The 17,748-nt window shown below is 46.8% G+C and overlaps 6 protein-coding genes across 6 annotated transcripts; 4 read left to right on the top strand and 2 right to left on the bottom strand.

Moving 5' to 3' along the window:
* Positions 1 to 20: 20 nt before the first annotated feature.
* LY89DRAFT_708927 (putative zinc-type alcohol dehydrogenase-like protein) lies at positions 21 to 1,479 on the bottom strand (the record flags this gene model as incomplete). The annotated part of the gene is made up of 3 exons (XM_018217717.1): positions 21 to 993; positions 1,042 to 1,276; positions 1,326 to 1,479. 3 exons carry the CDS (start codon positions 1,477 to 1,479, stop codon positions 21 to 23), a joined length of 1,362 nt encoding a protein of 453 aa, XP_018068132.1.
* Positions 1,480 to 2,355: 876 nt separating this feature from the next.
* On the top strand, positions 2,356 to 3,961 carry LY89DRAFT_590708 (uncharacterized protein; the record flags this gene model as incomplete). Its single annotated transcript, XM_018209606.1, has 2 exons — positions 2,356 to 2,843; positions 2,887 to 3,961. The coding sequence occupies 2 exons, from the start codon at positions 2,356 to 2,358 to the stop codon at positions 3,959 to 3,961; spliced, it is 1,563 nt and encodes a 520-aa protein (XP_018068131.1).
* A 348-nt stretch (positions 3,962 to 4,309) lies between these two features.
* LY89DRAFT_147116 (uncharacterized protein) lies at positions 4,310 to 4,952 on the bottom strand. The gene has a single exon (XM_018205363.1). It carries the CDS (start codon positions 4,832 to 4,834, stop codon positions 4,370 to 4,372), a length of 465 nt encoding a protein of 154 aa, XP_018068130.1. The 5' UTR covers positions 4,835 to 4,952; the 3' UTR covers positions 4,310 to 4,369.
* Positions 4,953 to 5,538: 586 nt separating this feature from the next.
* On the top strand, positions 5,539 to 7,779 carry LY89DRAFT_720993 (acid protease; the record flags this gene model as incomplete). Its single annotated transcript, XM_018218607.1, has 4 exons — positions 5,539 to 5,629; positions 5,677 to 6,171; positions 6,221 to 6,737; positions 6,792 to 7,779. The coding sequence occupies 4 exons, from the start codon at positions 5,539 to 5,541 to the stop codon at positions 7,591 to 7,593; spliced, it is 1,905 nt and encodes a 634-aa protein (XP_018068129.1). The 3' UTR covers positions 7,594 to 7,779.
* Positions 7,780 to 9,164: 1,385 nt separating this feature from the next.
* Positions 9,165 to 11,468, top strand: LY89DRAFT_650765 (alcohol oxidase). The gene is made up of 2 exons (XM_018212123.1): positions 9,165 to 9,662; positions 9,715 to 11,468. The coding sequence occupies exons 1-2, from the start codon at positions 9,278 to 9,280 to the stop codon at positions 11,166 to 11,168; spliced, it is 1,839 nt and encodes a 612-aa protein (XP_018068128.1). The 5' UTR covers positions 9,165 to 9,277; the 3' UTR covers positions 11,169 to 11,468.
* Positions 11,469 to 13,344: 1,876 nt separating this feature from the next.
* LY89DRAFT_650762 (uncharacterized protein) lies at positions 13,345 to 15,014 on the top strand (the record flags this gene model as incomplete). Its single annotated transcript, XM_018212122.1, has 3 exons — positions 13,345 to 13,544; positions 13,594 to 14,471; positions 14,532 to 15,014. The coding sequence occupies 3 exons, from the start codon at positions 13,345 to 13,347 to the stop codon at positions 14,960 to 14,962; spliced, it is 1,509 nt and encodes a 502-aa protein (XP_018068127.1). The 3' UTR covers positions 14,963 to 15,014.
* Positions 15,015 to 17,748: the final 2,734 nt, after the last annotated feature.

Here is a 17,748-nt window from a genome sequence, read left to right as displayed (position 1 = left end):
CAGCTTGCATCAGATATCGACTACACTACAGCAGATGGCTTGACATCACCATCTTTCAAGCTGCTCAGAGCTGGCGTACCAGGAGCCGGTGGTCCCGAAAACTTCGTTTGCACGAAAGTCTTCATGATACCCATCTCTTTCTTGTCAAAAGCCTCATACAACTCCCTGAACTCATCAATCTTAAATCGATGCGAAAGGATGATAGTAGGGTCAAACTCCCCGCTCTCAATCTTCCCCAAAAGCTCCTTCCAGTACTTCTGGACAGGAGCTTGACCAGTACCTCGCAAAGTGATACCCTTCTCCATCAAAGCACCGATTAGGAACTGGTTGGTCATGGCGGCATAATCAGCGACGAGTGAAATCGTGCCAAATTTTCGAACTGCACGTAGAGCTTCGTTGGGAATTTCGCAGCTGTCCGTCTCAAGTCCAATAGCGTGTTGAATGCCGTGGAGAAGTCCTTTGGTGTATCTGAACGCCGCTGCGTCGATACCGCAATCTACTCCCTCTGGTTCGAGCTTGTAGATCGCATCGACGACATCTTTCGTCTCGTCAAAGTTGATGATATCGCAGCCAATCTTGTTTTCCGCGAGATCCAGACGCTCCTTAACACGATCGATGACAATGACTCGACGAGCACCTGCGAGCTTGGACCATTTTGCGCAGTACAAGCCAATGGGACCAGCGCCCCAGATTGCTACACTCTTGCCTTTGGTGACTTCAGCGCACTGCACGGCGTGGTACGAAGTGGGGATGATGTCTGAGAGGTAAAGTGCTTTCTCGTCTGGAACACTGTCTGGGATTTTCAGGAGATTGGTGTCTCCAAACGGACAGCGAACCCATTCGGCTTGGCCTCCAGCAAACCCACCCGCAAAGTGAGAGTATCCAAATAGACCAGCGAATGGTTTGCCGTAGAGCTTCTCTTGAACAGAAGATGAATTTGTCGTGTCACACATCGAAGATAAACCCTCTTTGCAAAAACTGCAAGTACCACAGCTGAATGCCAGTTAGTGAGTAAAATGAGGTTTTCGAACTGCAACCTACGCAATCTGGAAAGACGCAACGACTCGGTCGCCCTTTTTGACGTTCTTGATGTCGGAACCCACCTCGTCTACTATGCCCATCCATTCATGACCAAGGATGTCACCAGCTTGTAGTTGAAGGATTTCCTTGTGGTAAAGATGGAGATCTGAGCCACATACTGTTGTCCCTGTCACTTTACAGATGACATCAGTAGGTTCAGTGATAGCTGGTACAGGAGCTTCAACAACGCGGACATCTGGAAATGTTAGTGGGCTATGATCTGAAGAAGAGGACACATGGCTTACCTTTGTTTCCGAACCATTGAAGCGTGAGTTGCTTTTCTCCCTCACGCATGTTTGGGGTGTTAGTTGTAGAGGTGGGACGGTCTCCCATGGCCTTCTGTGCCTGATTGGCAACAGTGGTTGTGATACCTGGCGGAGTGATTTTGACGTTGTCCATAGTGATAATTGTAAGAGGGTTGAGTTCTTGGAGTTTGATCGAAAGCTAACACAGCGCGCGATGGGAAAAGTAGCTACATTATATGTGAACAGCAGGATGAGCTATACTAACTGATGACATGGAAAAACTAATCGGCTTTGTCAACAAATTGCATGTCATTGCAGTAGGAATCTGTGACTACGTCATGACAATTCTGATATTGAAGCTTTGAAACCCTGTACATGCCATTGCCGAGCCATCTCTTTGCCTGACAGAGTAATACGTAAGCAAATACTAATAGCCACAGTGAGCTAAACCTCGACTTGGAAATATGACAGGCATTGCGAACATATAGGAAACAGTCTACAGGCCAGGAGCTTTAGCTGACATCGGAGATAACTCTCCAAGCGAGGTGGCAAACGCAAAATCCCCAGAGTCTCAGAAGGGGGGCACCAGAAGGGGGGCACTATCATAAGCTTCATGAAGGTTCAAACATGAGTATGGTCATACAGGGACAAGGTCCCGAGAGCACAGTAATAATTCGTGGTGACGTGTGTCAAAGAAGAACAAATCTCGAGAACACGATGCCGGTCTGGCTTCTCCTAGAAGAAACTTCGGACCTTTCGAAGAATACCAAGGTAGAAGGCAGAACGAAGACTTTATTGTCCTCTTATTGTTGAAGTAAATATCTTTCGCCTCGTAGAAATAGGATTGAATGGAAGATTCTGAAATGGAAGAGGTATTTTCAAGGTTGCCCGGGGTTAAAGATATCGAGGCACGTGCCAACAAGGCCAAGCGGCCGATCGACGCGCTGTTTACATTCAAGTATCCCAAGAAATCTCACACCTCTTCCCATTGACGCCATTCTGGCAGCAATACTCGGTATATTTTGAAACCATGGCAGACGATCTTCCACTTCCTCAGCTTCGATCGGATCCTACTACTGAGTCATTTACCAAGAATGCCGCTCGAAAACGCGCGCGTCTCAGCAGTCCTCCCGTGTCCAGCGATCCCGCCCTGTTCTCGAGCGATGATGATCCATCTGCAGACAATTATACACAAGAGCGGAGGAAGAAGAAGTATAGAGGCCCATGGTATCACCAAAGACCGGCTTCGGATGCGGGCCAGGACTCTGAAGATGCTCCCGAGAAGAAGAGGAGGACCTTTGAAAGACAATTCGACAGTGGGGTGTTCATGGGCAGTGATGGCACAGATGTAGACGAAGTGCTGGAGGAGCTCGAGTCTAGGAATGCTTCTACGTTACCGTTGCCCCTGAGTCATTCGCATAGAACTCAAGCCGGGCATCGGGTGGCAACCACAGAGGAAGTTGTGAAAAGTCAAATTCACGGGTGTTTGGAGGAGGGCAACGAAAATATTGATTTTTCGTAAGTAACTTGGCCAGTATTTCGATCAATCTAACGAAGTTAGCTCTCGAGGGCTGAAGCGGCTTTCCAATGCCACTATCCGACCTCTCGCTACCTTTGCACGCGTTCCGCCGGTCATAGAAGGCGTTTACACTCGGCTAGAGCCAAAATTGAAGGTCTTTCTAGCATCGAATGATCTCACATCACTTCCTGGAGAGATTTTCAAGCTTGACCATCTAATTGTGTTAAGCTTACGTGGGAATCAGTTTGAAGAGCTTCCTCCTGGAATTGGGAAGCTTTCCAGTTTAAAGGAGCTAAATCTGTCACAGAATAGTCTTCGTTGTCTGCCATTCGAGATACTTGAACTCTTTTCCGATACCAGCCGTCTTAACAGTCTCAATCTACACCCGAATCCTTTCTACCAGCCAGAAGTTCCACCGAATCCCGAGGATGACAGACAAGAGGAGGAATCCCAATACAAGATAGGACTTGGGAATCGTGGGCGGACAAGGCCTCGGCGTGGGGCTGTATGCGGTGTCTCACCCGTGCAGAGACGACGATCTTGGCATTCGCAATGGAGTGTGACATACCAAGTTAGGACAGAAGTCAGATATCTCGACATCAATGGGACACGGCTGAAGGGTCCCGACTTTTCCAAAGACACTGCCCGTATACCTGTGGCAGATGTTAATGATACTCCCCAAGCCCCTACGTCTCGAGGCGACTATAAGTCTCGTGCTCCGTCTCTGTTGGAAGTAGCTTTGAACGCCTGTTCTCGCACATCCCAGCTCCCACTCCTTCCGTCATACCTCCCAGAGGATAGTCCGCCAGTCCTGATCGACCTTTTGACCTTTGCTGTAAGCAAGAAGGATTCCGGAGGAAGCAAATGTACGACGTGTGGCCGAAATTTCATCGTTCCAAGAACGGAATGGATCGAATGGTGGGAGATTGCCAAGGTGCTTGACCGTAATGGGATGGCGAGTGCAGCAAGCCCTTTGAGACAGATGGAGAACGAGAGGGACGTCTTGGAAAGTATGGTCCCTCTTATGCGTCGAGGCTGCAGCTGGTTATGTGTTCCAGAACCAGTGACCGTTGTGAACGGCAGCGCAGCAGCTGATGAGACAGAGCTTGCCGATTAATATTGTACATATAATTATAAGCACGAGGCTAGCGAGGGGTTTGGAGTTTTGACGCTGCTTTGTAGAGGCAAATGTCTATTTTCTATGTTGTTGGCACCCTTTGTTCGTCCATTTCTGACTCGATGATTATTGTGCTATATATTTCGTTCCAAAGCAGCTCGCAGCTTCGCAAGATGTTTCCCTGTATTTGCAGCCAATCCGTCATTATCCTCGGTTTGGAACTCCCCTTCCCATGCCAAACTGCAAACGCTGACATTGCTCAAGCTCGGCATCCTCACCCAGAATAAAAATCGCCAAATCTCCCAAACTCCATCTCGATAATCAACTCCTGCAAGTCCTGCACATCGCCAAATGCTATTACGTCCAACCAATTTCCCCATCAACGGAACCAACCCCTCCTATTCCCCTCTATCGGCTGCACCAGTCTAACCCTAACACATTCCTTCCTATACCTTTCTCTGAACTGATCAGCGGGTCCACCCTTCGCCAACCGCAATAGCAATCTTCTCCTCGCGATGTAGTTCGCGAGATACCATGTTGAGAATGAAGAACCCGATCACCATGAGCGTGATTACGACTATTATCTCGGCGGGGAGCGCGGGGTACGCGGCAGGGTCGTAGCGGGAGTAGGGCGCGTGGCATATTTGTGTGGGGTGAGTGGTGGATGTGGAGGTGGAGGATGTCAAAGTGGATGATGTTGTGTCCATGGTTATGCTTGTATGAGGTAGGTGGTTGTTTTGTACCAAGATGTTGATTGACGGCGATTAGAAAGACCGTGGCAACAATTTGCAAGGGTATCACGAGAGCTTGTTTGGGGAAGAAGAATTGAAATTCGACAAATTCATGGTGTAAGAGTTCGGGAGGATCCGTCATGACAAGAGTTTGTTGACGTATGGCTCAGTAATAGCTTATCGGACCTTAGTTACCTTGAGGTTCAAATAACGACTTTCTCCCCCGATACTCACGAGAAAGATCATGTTCGAAGAAAAAGTCAAAGTGGGAGAAATGTTCACTTGGATATACTGGGACAGTATGTCGCTGTCGCTGCTGAGGACTCCGCTGCGTTCCGCTCGGATCTCGTGCTTGTTCCGCCGTGGTGGAACCTATTAAATCACCGCTCCCACTGAGGAGGCGTTCCGCCTGCGGCCTCTGGCTCCACAATTTTCCGACTGTTCATGCTGCTGCTCTTCTGCAAATCCGCCTAGCGGCTGAAAAGATTGCTTTTCCTCCACATTTATGCGGTGTATCATGCGGTCAGTCGCCGTCGGCAAGACATCGTCTCTAGTGAGACATACTCCACACCCTAATTCGGCTCAAGTCGCCAAATGCGTATTGTTTTTGCTTCTTCCGCCGCTTGCCGTATCTTGGCAAGACACTCTATTTTGCCTTCTACCCTTGAAATTTCGATTTGAAAGACAATGGCTTCCGATAATGTGCATTGGGACTCTTCAACGATCCGGGTCGTAGATCCACGTGGGGTCGGATCACGCTTGGTCGAATATTGGACCTTCTCTTTCCACTTCTTCTACGTATTGAAGCATTCCGTTTGCTTGAGCTCTGCACACGGCTAAGAAAGTATGGCAGGCAAGTGCTGCAAGTCTGGTTTCCTCGAAGCGACGGTAAATACAACAGTCCCGGCTCCAATCGTCGTCGGACCTAGTCAATACTGTACAACCCTACCCTGTCGTCACTCTTTCACATCTAACATGGCCCAGGGGAAGGCAACGATGGACCTTGGTCAACTTTCACAGTCCAGGTCGGATCACCGGCCCAAGATGTCCGGCTTTTGATCTCTACTGCGGGAACCTCAACCTGGGTCGTAGTTCCAGAAGGCTGTACGACAGATGACCCTTCGAACTGTCCAGATCTCCGAGGTCAAGAATTTGTGAACCACTCTTCAACGACTTGGCAGTTTGACAAGTTCTATACTTTTGGAGTGGACGAGAACCTGGGAGTAGATGGTAGTGCGGAATATGGATTCGACAATGTGGGGATCGGATGGCAGGGTAGCAGCGGAGCAACAATCTTGAACCATCAAATTGTTGCTGGGTTTGCGGCACAGGAACTTTGGCTGGGACTATTCGGACTCAATCCAAGACCAATCAACTTTACAGACTTCAATGACCCGCAGCCGAGTTTCGTGCAGTCGTTGAAGAACAAATCGATGATCCCCAGTTTGACTTGGTCATACACTGCTGGCGCACAATATCGTAAGCTCTTAGTCTAGTTGAACGATATACTGCTGATCACAAATACTAGAGTCCGAGGGTGTGTCTGGAAGTCTTGTATTTGGAGGTTATGATGCTTCGAGAGCAGGGTCCACGAACATGAGTTTTGCTTTCGGTCCTGATCAGTCCAAAGACCTCACTGTTGGCTTGCAATCCATATCTGGCTCAATCGCAGGGCAGAAGCAGTGGGATCTCCTTCCTCAAGGGATCTTTACCTTCATCGATTCGACTACACCGTATATTTGGCTTCCGTTAGCTTCATGTCAAGCATTCGAGAAAGCGTTTGGATTGGTCTGGAACAATACCATTGGCTTATATCTTGTGAACGATACCCTGCATGCAAAGTTGTTGAACCAAAATGCAAGCTTTGACTTCAAGATTGGGAATACAACAGCTGGAGGTTCAACGATCGATATCACACTTCCATACGCGAGCTTCGACTTGACTGTGGGGTATCCTATAGTGCCGAACAATACGAGATACTTTCCAATCATCAGGGCTGCTAATGATACCCAGTATACTCTTGGACGAACGTTCTTGCAGGAAGCGTAAGTTTGTCATGCCACAATTTGTACGATAAAGGACTAATAACATCTTGCTAGCTATCTTACAGCAGATTATGAACGCTCTCAATTCTACCTTTCGCAAGCTAATTACGCAGGAGCGCCAGAGCATATTATTGCCATTCCATCAATCAACGCAACGACGCCACTTGGCAATACACCATCAAAACCACCAAGCCCTTCAAGCCCGCCCCTCGCCGCAATCATCGGCGGCGTAGTTGGCGGTATCATACTGATCGTCATTGCCATTTGTGCATACCTCTTCATACGACATCGCCGCCGCAAAGCAAAGAAGGAAGAAGTCCCACCCTCACCCAAGGAAGAAGATGACTCCTATCCCTTCGACAAGAAAGTCCAACCCGAAGAGCCACCTCTCCCAGCAGAAGTAGACGCCGGTCCCATACGCCCCATATCTGAGGTCCCCGATTCCTCCTCTCCCCGCCACGAACTCGCGTCTCCGCTTCCGTCCGTGATCTTCGAAATGCCCGGCGACTTCCCCACAGTCCCAGAACTATCATCACCAGATGGACGTTTGGGCTCAGAACAAGAACTCCCGTCTCCAGATGGTCGTCTCTCGCCGGCGATTTCAGATTTCCCTTCTCCGCTTCTTGGGCGGGCGTCGCTGGTATCGTACTCGCCTGATGGCCGAGTTTCGAGGGCAATCTCGATGTCGGAAGTTTCGTCGGGCGGAGGAGATGATCGTAAATTTTCGGAGGTGCCGTCGCCGGTTGAGGGACTGTCTCCTGCGTCGTCGACGCAGGTTTCTCCTGTTGTGAGGCAATCGAGGGTTATGACGGAATTGTTGAAGACTGTTGAGGATTTTCAGGAGCCTGATGAGTGAGTGGATGTTGAGACAAGTAGTTCGTTTCGATTTGTTTGTATTGGCGTTAGGAAAAAGTTCTATGTCAGACTATCTCGAGCCTTGTCCACCATATTTTGATCTTCTATTGGTAATCCGGAATGCTGCGTCAGGGCAAAGGACTTACCTTCCCAAAATGATACTTTTAGGCGATTGGAACGCTCACATGTTCCTTTAACTTTGCTCAACCTTCCGTCTCCTCCTTGCTTCTACCCTTAACTTACTCCAGCGCGCAGCCAACGTCTCCACCAATCCGAGCACGTGTATTAGTCATATAAGGTTCGTAGGGCTCTATCATTCGGCGATCAATATTTTTGCGGCAGGAGAGTTAGTCGGAGAGGTTCTCGCCTAGTCTGAACGGGGCAGCTGCATAGTTCGGCCCTATATTGTCTACATGGAGGATGTCACTGTCTCCAATCCATGGGTCCGTCTTTGGGTATCTAGCCTACTCATATGCAGGAGGGGCAGGGACTGAAAAGGGGAAGTGGCGAGGGTTCCCAAATCTCGAAGGCTGTATTGTGGTTCAGACCTATTACTCTTGCGATCACGCCTTGCAGTCATTGAACCTTCACTTTATGCTAGAAAAACTTCGGCTAGACCTTGAAGAGCATTCGATGCGCATTTGATCTAATGGCGCTCTTGCCATTCCTGTGGCCAGTCTTTCAATATCTCTCTCGCCGCTCATTCATAGCAAAAACTATCATGCAGGAAAGTCTGCGGAGCATTGCCTATCGTGCATGGCGCTCTTAGTCGAATTATCTTTGCGGCTACGGAAAACTCGAGCACTAACGGCAGCATCTACTTTTGCTTTCGAGCAAATAATCACCTTGTTTGAGGTCTGACAATTGGGTTTATGTTATAGAAAGGAACCAGAAAAAGCGCTGTTGAGGGCGATACGTTCTGAAAGTCCTTATAATCTGGTCTTGAATCTGGCAGGACAATGATACAACAGCCCAAAGAAGACACTTGGTCAGGCTTGTTGGCCGTGAGCACGTATAACCGAATAGTGCCAGGTTGAGCTTAACTATCTGACAAGATTTGTCCTTGTCGTTGCGATTGTGATGTGCAAGTTTGATGTCAGCATGAGGGAAATGGAAGCAGATTTCAGATAATTATTTGACGCCAGAAATTAATCCATTTCAATGTGTTTTGTGAGTTTAATATTTGATTGGGTGCAAGAAACTGGTACAAAACCCAAAGGCCGTGGTTTTTCAGCTAAATTGAAGCTGATTCTGAGTGCTTAGGTAGTGACCGGCAAACCTCAGCGTCTGATTGGTGTCTGAGAAATCTTCAGAACAACAGAATTGAGTAGCAAACCAGTAATAGTTATGCTATGCAAAAGATATACCGTTCTAGTATAACTTGAAAAGCCAGGCCGAAAATGAAGACGAAAATATGAGAAGATGATGACAGATGACGATACCCCGCGGCATCCGCTCACGCTTTCACATTTTAGGTATGATCGTCAATCTTGTACTTGGCATTAAGTAAGCAACATAATCATTTAATTTCGAGCGCTCCTGCACATTGATCCTTTAAGTGGAGACCTGTGTCTTCCCCTCTTTTGCGTAATAAGTACGCCATTATAATTTCGTTATGCTTTCACGATCTTTCATCAATTTCATGTAGACCATAACCCAAGTCCTTGAAAACCAGGACTGACAAGATGGACATTGCAATGGGGTTTTCACGCTTGGATTGGGTCCTAATCTTTTTGGTCCCGTTATTGCAACTTTCTGACGGGCTACTACACAAGGAGCAAACCCAAATAACCAACAATACCCACTTTGACTACATTATTCTAGGTGGGGGAACGGCGGGCATTGTGGTTGCATCGAGACTGTCTGAGGATCCACACATCACTGTTGCAGTCATTGAAGCAGGAGATTTCGAGAGAAACAATCCCAACGTAACGACCATCACTGAACTCGGCGTAGCACAAAAAACACGTGTTGATTGGCAATATGAAAGTGCTCCCCTAATTTTCGCAGACAATCAAAGTCTTGAATGGAGTGCTGGAAAGGGGCTTGGCGGCTCAAGTCTAATCAATGGTAGGTGTGATCTGACAAGTGAGAGAGGGCAGGTGCTGACCTTTTATCTTAGGAATGACCTATATTCGCCCTGCCAGTTCCCAAATGGATCTCTGGCCTTCAATAGGTCTGGAGCTGGATTGGGCCAAGTTGTTTGCTTTCTCGAAGAAAGGAGAACATTTCCAGCCTCCATCAGCTTCCCTCACTGCTCTAGGCGCCTCTTACCAACCATTTGATCATGACTTCCGTGGTCCGCTTAAAACATGCATTTCTCCACTAATGACGAGTGGCATTATACACGATATCTTAAATTCTACTTTCAAAAATCTAGGAATTCCTCCCAGGCATGAATTTGACGGCGGCGAGCTAAGAGGCTTTGGAACTCAAGCGTGCACCCAAGATTCGGTTGCCGAGGTCAGGGAAGATGCAGCTCGGGCGTACTACTATCCTGTGATGGATCGCCAAAATTTGGTTATCATGGTCAATACAACAGCTACCAGGATTTTATGGTCCCCAGAAAACCCAGAAGGAATCGCAATTGCTTCCGCCGCCGAGGTTAGCAGCCAGAATGGGGATGTTTCGACGATATACGCGAACCGCGAAATTATTCTTTCAGCGGGCGCATTCAGAAGCCCTGCAATTCTAGAGAACTCTGGGATCGGCAATCCATCAGTCCTGTCTCAGCAGTCCATTGACGTTAAGGTTGATCTTCCCTCAGTGGGCGAGAACTTCCAAGATCAGACTGTGCTCTCCGTGTCCGCCGAGATAACGCAGAACTTCACTGGCTTTCCCCCTTTCGTCGCACATATCTCGTTGCACGATCTTTTTGGCTCGAACACCTCATCCATCTTCAATTCGACTCTGGCCAAGATACCAGGCTATGCCGCAACGATCGCGGCCCAGAATGGAGGGGCAAGTAATGCCTCTGTGCAACAACACCTCCTTGAAACCCAACTATATCTCCTTCTGAAGTCGAACACACCAGCCGTCGAGATCGCGCCTATCGTACTTAACAATCTCATTTTCCCCGTCTTCTGGCCTCTTCAGCCCTTCAGCAGAGGAAGTGTGCATATAAACAGCACAAACAGAACCAAACAGCCATTGATCGATCCTAAATTCTTTCAATTCGACTTTGACGGACAGATGGCGGTTGCAACAACAAAATACGCTCGCAATTTCCTTACAACCGCACCCCTCTCTGGAATTGTCAATGCATCAACAATCACTCCCAGCTTCGAACTCGTGCCCGAAGATGCAAGTGACGAAGTCTGGCTGGATTGGATCAAAACGAAGTCTTCCTTTCAACCTAATTTTCATCACTTGGGAACATGTGCAATGTTGCCGAAGACGAGTGGCGGTGTTGTAGACAACGACTTCAAGGTGTACGGAACAGGTAATGTCCGTGTGGTGGATTTGAGCATAGTTCCACTTCAAGTAGCGGGACACTCGACGTCACTGCTATACGGTATTGCAGAGTGGGCGTCGGAAAAAATTAAACGGGATGGACGGAATATAACCGTAGTGTAATGAAACCAATATTGAGAGAAGTAACCAGCTATAGGTTGGCTATCTTTTAACAGCGTCGACTGTTTCGCATATCGTGACAAAGGACGCGAGTCGGCTTCAATCTTGGAAATTGAAGGTAAAGAGTATTGGAACAAGATAGATACTGTGGGGCTGAGATCAAGGCCTTATTTTCAGTCTCTTTCTCAGTGGCGCTGGTTAGCTGTGGCTAGCTCTATATTCTCTAAATCTGTACGAATAGCAGGTGCAGTCCATAAACTAAGGCTGCCATACCTGAGTAACATGCCATTCATGAATGGTGGGGTCCTGTTTACGATTAGCAACTATTTACGTATGGACAAGAACAAATCTCGTAACTCATAGCTCTTGAAAGAGCCGCAGGAGGAGTTCGGCCTTGGATGTCATTTTGAGAAGGTAGCAAAGGGGGGTTAAGCGAGAGAGGTGGCAATCGACCAATCAATGTCAACGAAGATCTCAGGAACCGAATACCCTTGATATATGAAAATATGGTCACATTACCATTTCAAAAGCACATTCTGCGTCGTTGGAATTGTAAGGATAATGATTCCAAATCCTCGCCCCAGATGCCTCGGTGCGATGCACTGCAGATGTTAGCGCGGTGGATTTCCATATGCAGGCCATTATGCTTAAATTCGGCGCATATTGTGGATCCTTAGATATCAAAACAGTTGCACAAAGGGGCAGGTAGTCCAAATAAGGTACCATCTCCGCTTGCACTTCCGAGACCAGATTGATCTCCATCCAAGCCAGATTTTGGCAAGGCCTCCAATTGGATTTAGGAAACAAACATCTGCGGGAGGCTTGCAAGGATTGATGCCTTGGAAGGATTCTAGATATCAAAATACACGTAACCAATGAAATTCATTGCTGCAGTTACGGCATTCTAGACGGTACGTCAATTACATGGGTCATTTTAAGCATGAATTACTCGCGTATGCACGAAAGGCGCAACTGCCGAGGATTCTGTGGCAATCTGTTGACCACCTTCCGAATTAGTCAGATACAAGGGCATTGAAAGTATAATCAAAGGAAGACCTCACCCACTCATATAGTCTCCTTCTACGTTGGATTCTTGGCCTTGTCGTCTCCCCTTCCTTCAAATGCGAGTGACATTGTCTGAATTTGTTTCATGTGCCATCTTTACGAGAAAGTGCTCATCCTCACCCCCATCGACTGGGCAAAGATTGCCAACACGCCTTCCTATTCAATTGTAGTTCTTGAATTCATACTCTGGCTATCTGCTGATCTCAAGCCTGGATCACGGCCGCGCTATCAGTGACATTCTTGAAGCACCTTTATCTCCTTATCCATAATCTATTGCTTTTGTCCTGTGGGATGTCTGCATACCAATTAGTGTAGGAAGAGTAGATTGGTACCACTTTTTGATGCCAGGGCCGGGAAGATCTTGACCTTGACCAGAGTGCGGACTAAGGTCGATAAACAAAAGATTAAGTTCCAAAGTCAATGAATTTGTTGAGATTTGTTGAGATTTAACAAATAAGCTACTATGGAGATATGGAAGTCGAAGTTGGTGCGGCGTCCTTCACATCTTTTCGGTTCGATCTGGTTCTGCAGTGGTGAAGTATAAACTAGTGTGGAGGGCCGATTTCGGGGGCAATGTGTGGGATAGGAAATGCTGTTATCTCGGCACTGTCTTGAGCTGTTTCTGGAAGGTGTGCTAGAAGCCTGGTTATCAAGTAAACAACCTTCAGTCTTCCAACTATCAAACGCGTTCCTCACCAAATCTGTCTTCATGTGAAGTAGATATAAATCCGAATAAAGCCTGCCATCTTGTTCATCTTGTTTAAAAGATCTCCTCAGTTAGAACCTGCACCTTCAAGCAGATCTTTTTGTCTTTGGGTTTTGTTCTGTCATAAAGTCGTATCAATCACGATGAGCCTACAGAACAATCCCCCAATTTCACCACCAAGAAATCCACAAACTCCTCCGCCACACACAATGTTACCATCATCAACGGCAGCCGCAACCAGAGCTCTTGCTCAGAGTATCAATCAGATGACTGCGGTCTATTTCACAGCCTCGGTTGCTGCTCTGTGTGCCCTGCTAATCATTGCTCACCTTATCAACGATCTCTCTCTGAGACATTGCTCCCATGAGAAGAGGCCTGGAGAAAGAAAGGGTGTAGTTGCAGCACGGTATGTTTGCTTCTTCAAATACTTCGACTCTGCTTAATTGTATAATCAGAATTATCAGAAGCTGGCTGCTCTGCAAAGCTCCCCTTTTCAATAGTGTTGGCCAATCACTTGTTTTCGCTGCATACCTCCTCATAAACGTGGCTCTCACGCTACAAAACCTTGATCTTGATGTGGTTCACAATTGGGCAAAGCGCCTGGGTTGGTATGTTACTCTTGAAATTGCTAATTAATAGAAGCTCATTGTACAACAGGATAACCACGTGTAATATCGCATTTATTACCTTCCTGGCTTTGAAGAATACCCCACTCGCATTTCTTAGTTCATACTCTTACGAACGTTTGAACATCTTGCATCAAGCTGCTGGTTACTGCACAATTATCTTCACGATATTCCATGCCATCTTCTGGATCTGGGCTGGAGCTGAAAGTGGCTCTTTACACATATTCCTCGAGCTTGACAATATTATGGGTATTGTTGCAGGTTGTGCAATGCTTGTTATACTTTTCACAGCCGGGATCCTTCGCCACTTTATATATGAAGCCTTCTATGTCACCCACATCACGATGTTCATGTTGGTTCTGATAGCCGCTGCAATGCATCACCCAGATCTCAGCAGCAAGTCAACCTATATTACAATCTTCGCAGCATGCATATGGTTCTCTGACAGGCTACTTCGAGGGGCTCGGACTCTGTGGTACTCAATGAGCAACCGTGCAACAATTCATGCATTACCACTTGGGGGTGTTCGGATTATCATGCGACGTACTCCATGGAGAGCAGTTCCGGGTAGCCATGTTTTCCTTTGGATACCTAAGGCTAGAGCATCGGAGACTCACCCGTTCACAATCGTTTCGACCAACCCTCTTGAGCTTGTCGTCTCACCACATGATGGCTTCACGAGAGACTTGTCCTCTCTTGCTTCTTCGATCCCAGGAATCTCTTTGAGAGCTTCTTGTGATGGTCCATACGGCACACTGCCCAATTTTGCACTGTTCAATCATCTTGTCCTACTTGCAGGGGGCAGTGGGGCCACGTTCACATTTGGTGTTGCTCTTAATCTCATTCGAAAGATGACAGGTGTTAGAATGAGACTAGTTATCCATTTTATTTGGGTCGTCAGAGATAGTGGTACGCTTCTTTTCTTTTTTCTACTCTCTCTTTAATCAAGTTCCTACTGACAAGCCCTAGAAATGCAGAGCTGGTTCGAAAAGGAGCTTGCAGAACTATCCGCATGTCCAGCAATGAACCTTTCCATATATGTCACTGGCGCTGGCAATACAACAACGAATCCAAAAGATACCAAAGAAGACTCAGATGCGACGATCACACAAGCACAGAATCTTGAGAACTTGAACACCGATCCTGAGAAATTGGAACCGGACACACATTCTCCATCCACGTCCGAGTCGGCTCAATCGACTTTGCCTGTCATCCTAGGTCGGCCTGATATCAATGCCATAGTTCGATCCATTGTGTTTGGTACAGAAGAGCAAGAAAGAACCATCGTTGCAGCGTGTGGACCCAATGGCCTTATGCGAGACACTCGAGCTGTTGTTGGAGATCTATTGGTAACTTCTGGAAGAAGTGTCGAGCTGCACTGTGAGCAATTCGGCTGGTAGGATATCGTTGATGGCTGCTTGGTTGGAGTGATGGAGTTGAATGTATTTGTTGAATCGGAGTTCATAGTCCTCGATAAGTAGAGAGGAGACGTGGCAATGCTATTGCCCATCGAGAGTACCGATTTTATAGCGTTGGTGTATGACTTGGAGTACATTCTCCGTGATAGCGCTTCGTTGAGCTTGGCTTGAAGCACTTACGAAACATCCATAGATATTAACCATAGGTATGCTTTTCTGAGCACGCCTATGATAAAGCAATACTGTGGCAGCCTGCTACAGATTGACCAAGATTCCATTTTGGCGGAGAGTATGGGAGTTGCGAGTGATTTCTGGCGGAAATGTTGTTTAACTTACTTTGAAAACCTTTAATTGCCCCTGGCATCGTCTTTCTTGGTAGTTGAACACAACTTTTTTTTTCTTCGTCCCAAGATCGGCTAGTAAGCTCGCCGCTTCTACTCAGGCGCTAATCACCCTCGTCTTACCCTCTCCCCACTTAGCTGTAAGCTCTAGGTGCTTTTGCCTAGGAACGGGGATTGGTAATGTTATCGCCATGCTGAGATTCTGCTGCTGCAGCACAAAATAAGAGTATAAAGCAGCGTGGGCGTATTTTAAGTTATTACCGGGCCCCCTGCCTAGCGTCGAATATGCTAAAACTTTCTTTGGAACTGATTCGCCGAGTACTGAAGTAATTCCTCCTCGCTTCACGACGTTGACTTATTAACCACTCTCGCCACTCGCTAAAACCCAAAACCAATTTTTTTTAAATAAAAAAATTATAGCCATGAAACAGACCAAAAAATATATAACCCTGACCCCGAAGAAAAAAAATTTATCGAGTGTGTGAACAGAGCTGTTGATGTTAAATTCCGTTTCGTTTGGACATGCAAGGTTGTATCTACTTACTGGGACTCGAACCCACGCCACTTTCGTGACCAGGAAATTGTGCTAAGGGTCACCTTAACCTGGCGCCATAACCAGCCTAAGTTATTGTTAATTGGTCGTAATTTCATGCCAGAGTGAATATCTGTACTTACTCGGCCATCTGTCCTCAAAATTTATTGAAAAAAAAATCTTATCCTAAATTATACGTGTGATTAAGCGAATTTCAAAATAAACCCGAATTTAGCCGCTCAACTAATGAACCAACTGCTTAAACCCGAAAAAGCTTAAGCTACTTTGTACCTCTGAGCAATCCTTCGCACAATGAATTAAGGAGATTCTAAGAACAAATAAAGATTTTTGAAGAATATCTCAATAGTTCTGCAAATCAGGATTTTCAAACACGAGCTAAGAGTATTGCAAATTTAAGTCAAGAGATCTAAAACCCCTCTCAGCATTTACCTCCGATATGCCGCAATACAAATCAAAGTGAAAGAGAAGTACCGTACTAATTAGTTTCTAAGATATCATACTATAGGCAAATATAGGTAGTAAATTCGTTACGGAACTATGTCTTATTCCAAAATTAATATCTTATCCTTAGTTAGGTTATTTATATCTTGCGATATTTCCAAGCTATATTTTACTTAATAGAAAAGCGTTTCACTCTAGGGCACTCAATTTTACATACCCTGTTCAGTGCTTGGCTTTCGTAAAGGCTCAGGGGGATCATATCTTATAGGGCCTGACTCCTCACTTGATAATGATATCATAGAAACCAATTAACACGGTAGTTGAAGGTATTACTCCAGAGCTTGTCTGGGGGTGTGCATTGCCCCTCAACATCCTTGGGGAGACCGCAAAGGATGTTCCAGATACGCTAGAATTCCGATACGAGGCCGGACACCATTCCAAGGGGATATTCTTGGGGAAGCAGAATGAGTCACGTGGAAACCCAAGCCCCACCAAGTAATCCGCTTTATCCAGTCGAAACCCGCCGCGTCCCACTCCAACTTCCTGGGAAGGACATGCATTCTGACAATGCCTGCTACCAGAGAGAGGGTCTCTTGCCATTTCGCAACCAACAACTACCTTCCTGCGCTTGGTTGAAAAGGTCGCGCGATATTCAAGACAAAACGATCTCTGCCCAAGAGAAATTCACCAAACTTCAGTTCGCAAGCAGTTGTGAAGATGCCTTACCGGAGGTTCCTTTCGAATACCTAGCAAGACCTGAGCTGTGGCGATACCTGTGATGAAAGTTGAAAGCCCTAGAATCGAAGACTATAACGCCCAGATGGTGACCTCGTTGGTAGATTGGAATATAGCTCCGTCATTTTCATAGCTAGCGATTCAAGCTTGATGTCAGATGGCTGCGGGAACACGCCGTTCATTGCTATTCACAATGAACAATTGACGCTTTCCCACAGGTGGGTCCTCTTGGGAGCTTGGGTTGGTGAGGTGGAGCATCCTTGATCATGGGGCAAGGCGCGAATTGCGCCTGAAAGCCAGTGTTGGCGATCTTCTTGTCATGGGGTGGAGTTCGCCTTCGATATAGACAGCACTGAAGACTAAGTTGGGCCGAGAACTGATGCATCGAGAGTATACCGAGATTGATCACAGCGATGGAGACGGGAAGACGCATCCAATACCTATTGTAATAGTTTCAGAGCGACTTAAAGCTTAGCTGGTTCGATGTTGCACCTACCGCTTTCTGGTTCTTTTTGTCATGAGAGCCTAAGCGAGCCCCCTGAATCTTAGCGAAATTCATCGACATCGTACTTGACATGACCTTTCAAACTCTGATAGTATTGCAATGGTTCTGAAAACGCTAAAACCCAATTGTTACGTTAAGAGGTGACACCATAGAGTGATGCACATCACGTCGATAAGAGACAGTATATGCACGC

This window comes from Mollisia scopiformis, assembly GCF_001500285.1.
Source record: "Mollisia scopiformis unplaced genomic scaffold LY89scaffold_18, whole genome shotgun sequence".
NCBI classification, from domain to species: domain Eukaryota; kingdom Fungi; phylum Ascomycota; class Leotiomycetes; order Helotiales; family Mollisiaceae; genus Mollisia; species Mollisia scopiformis.
This window is presented reverse-complemented; position numbering and strand designations above follow the sequence as displayed.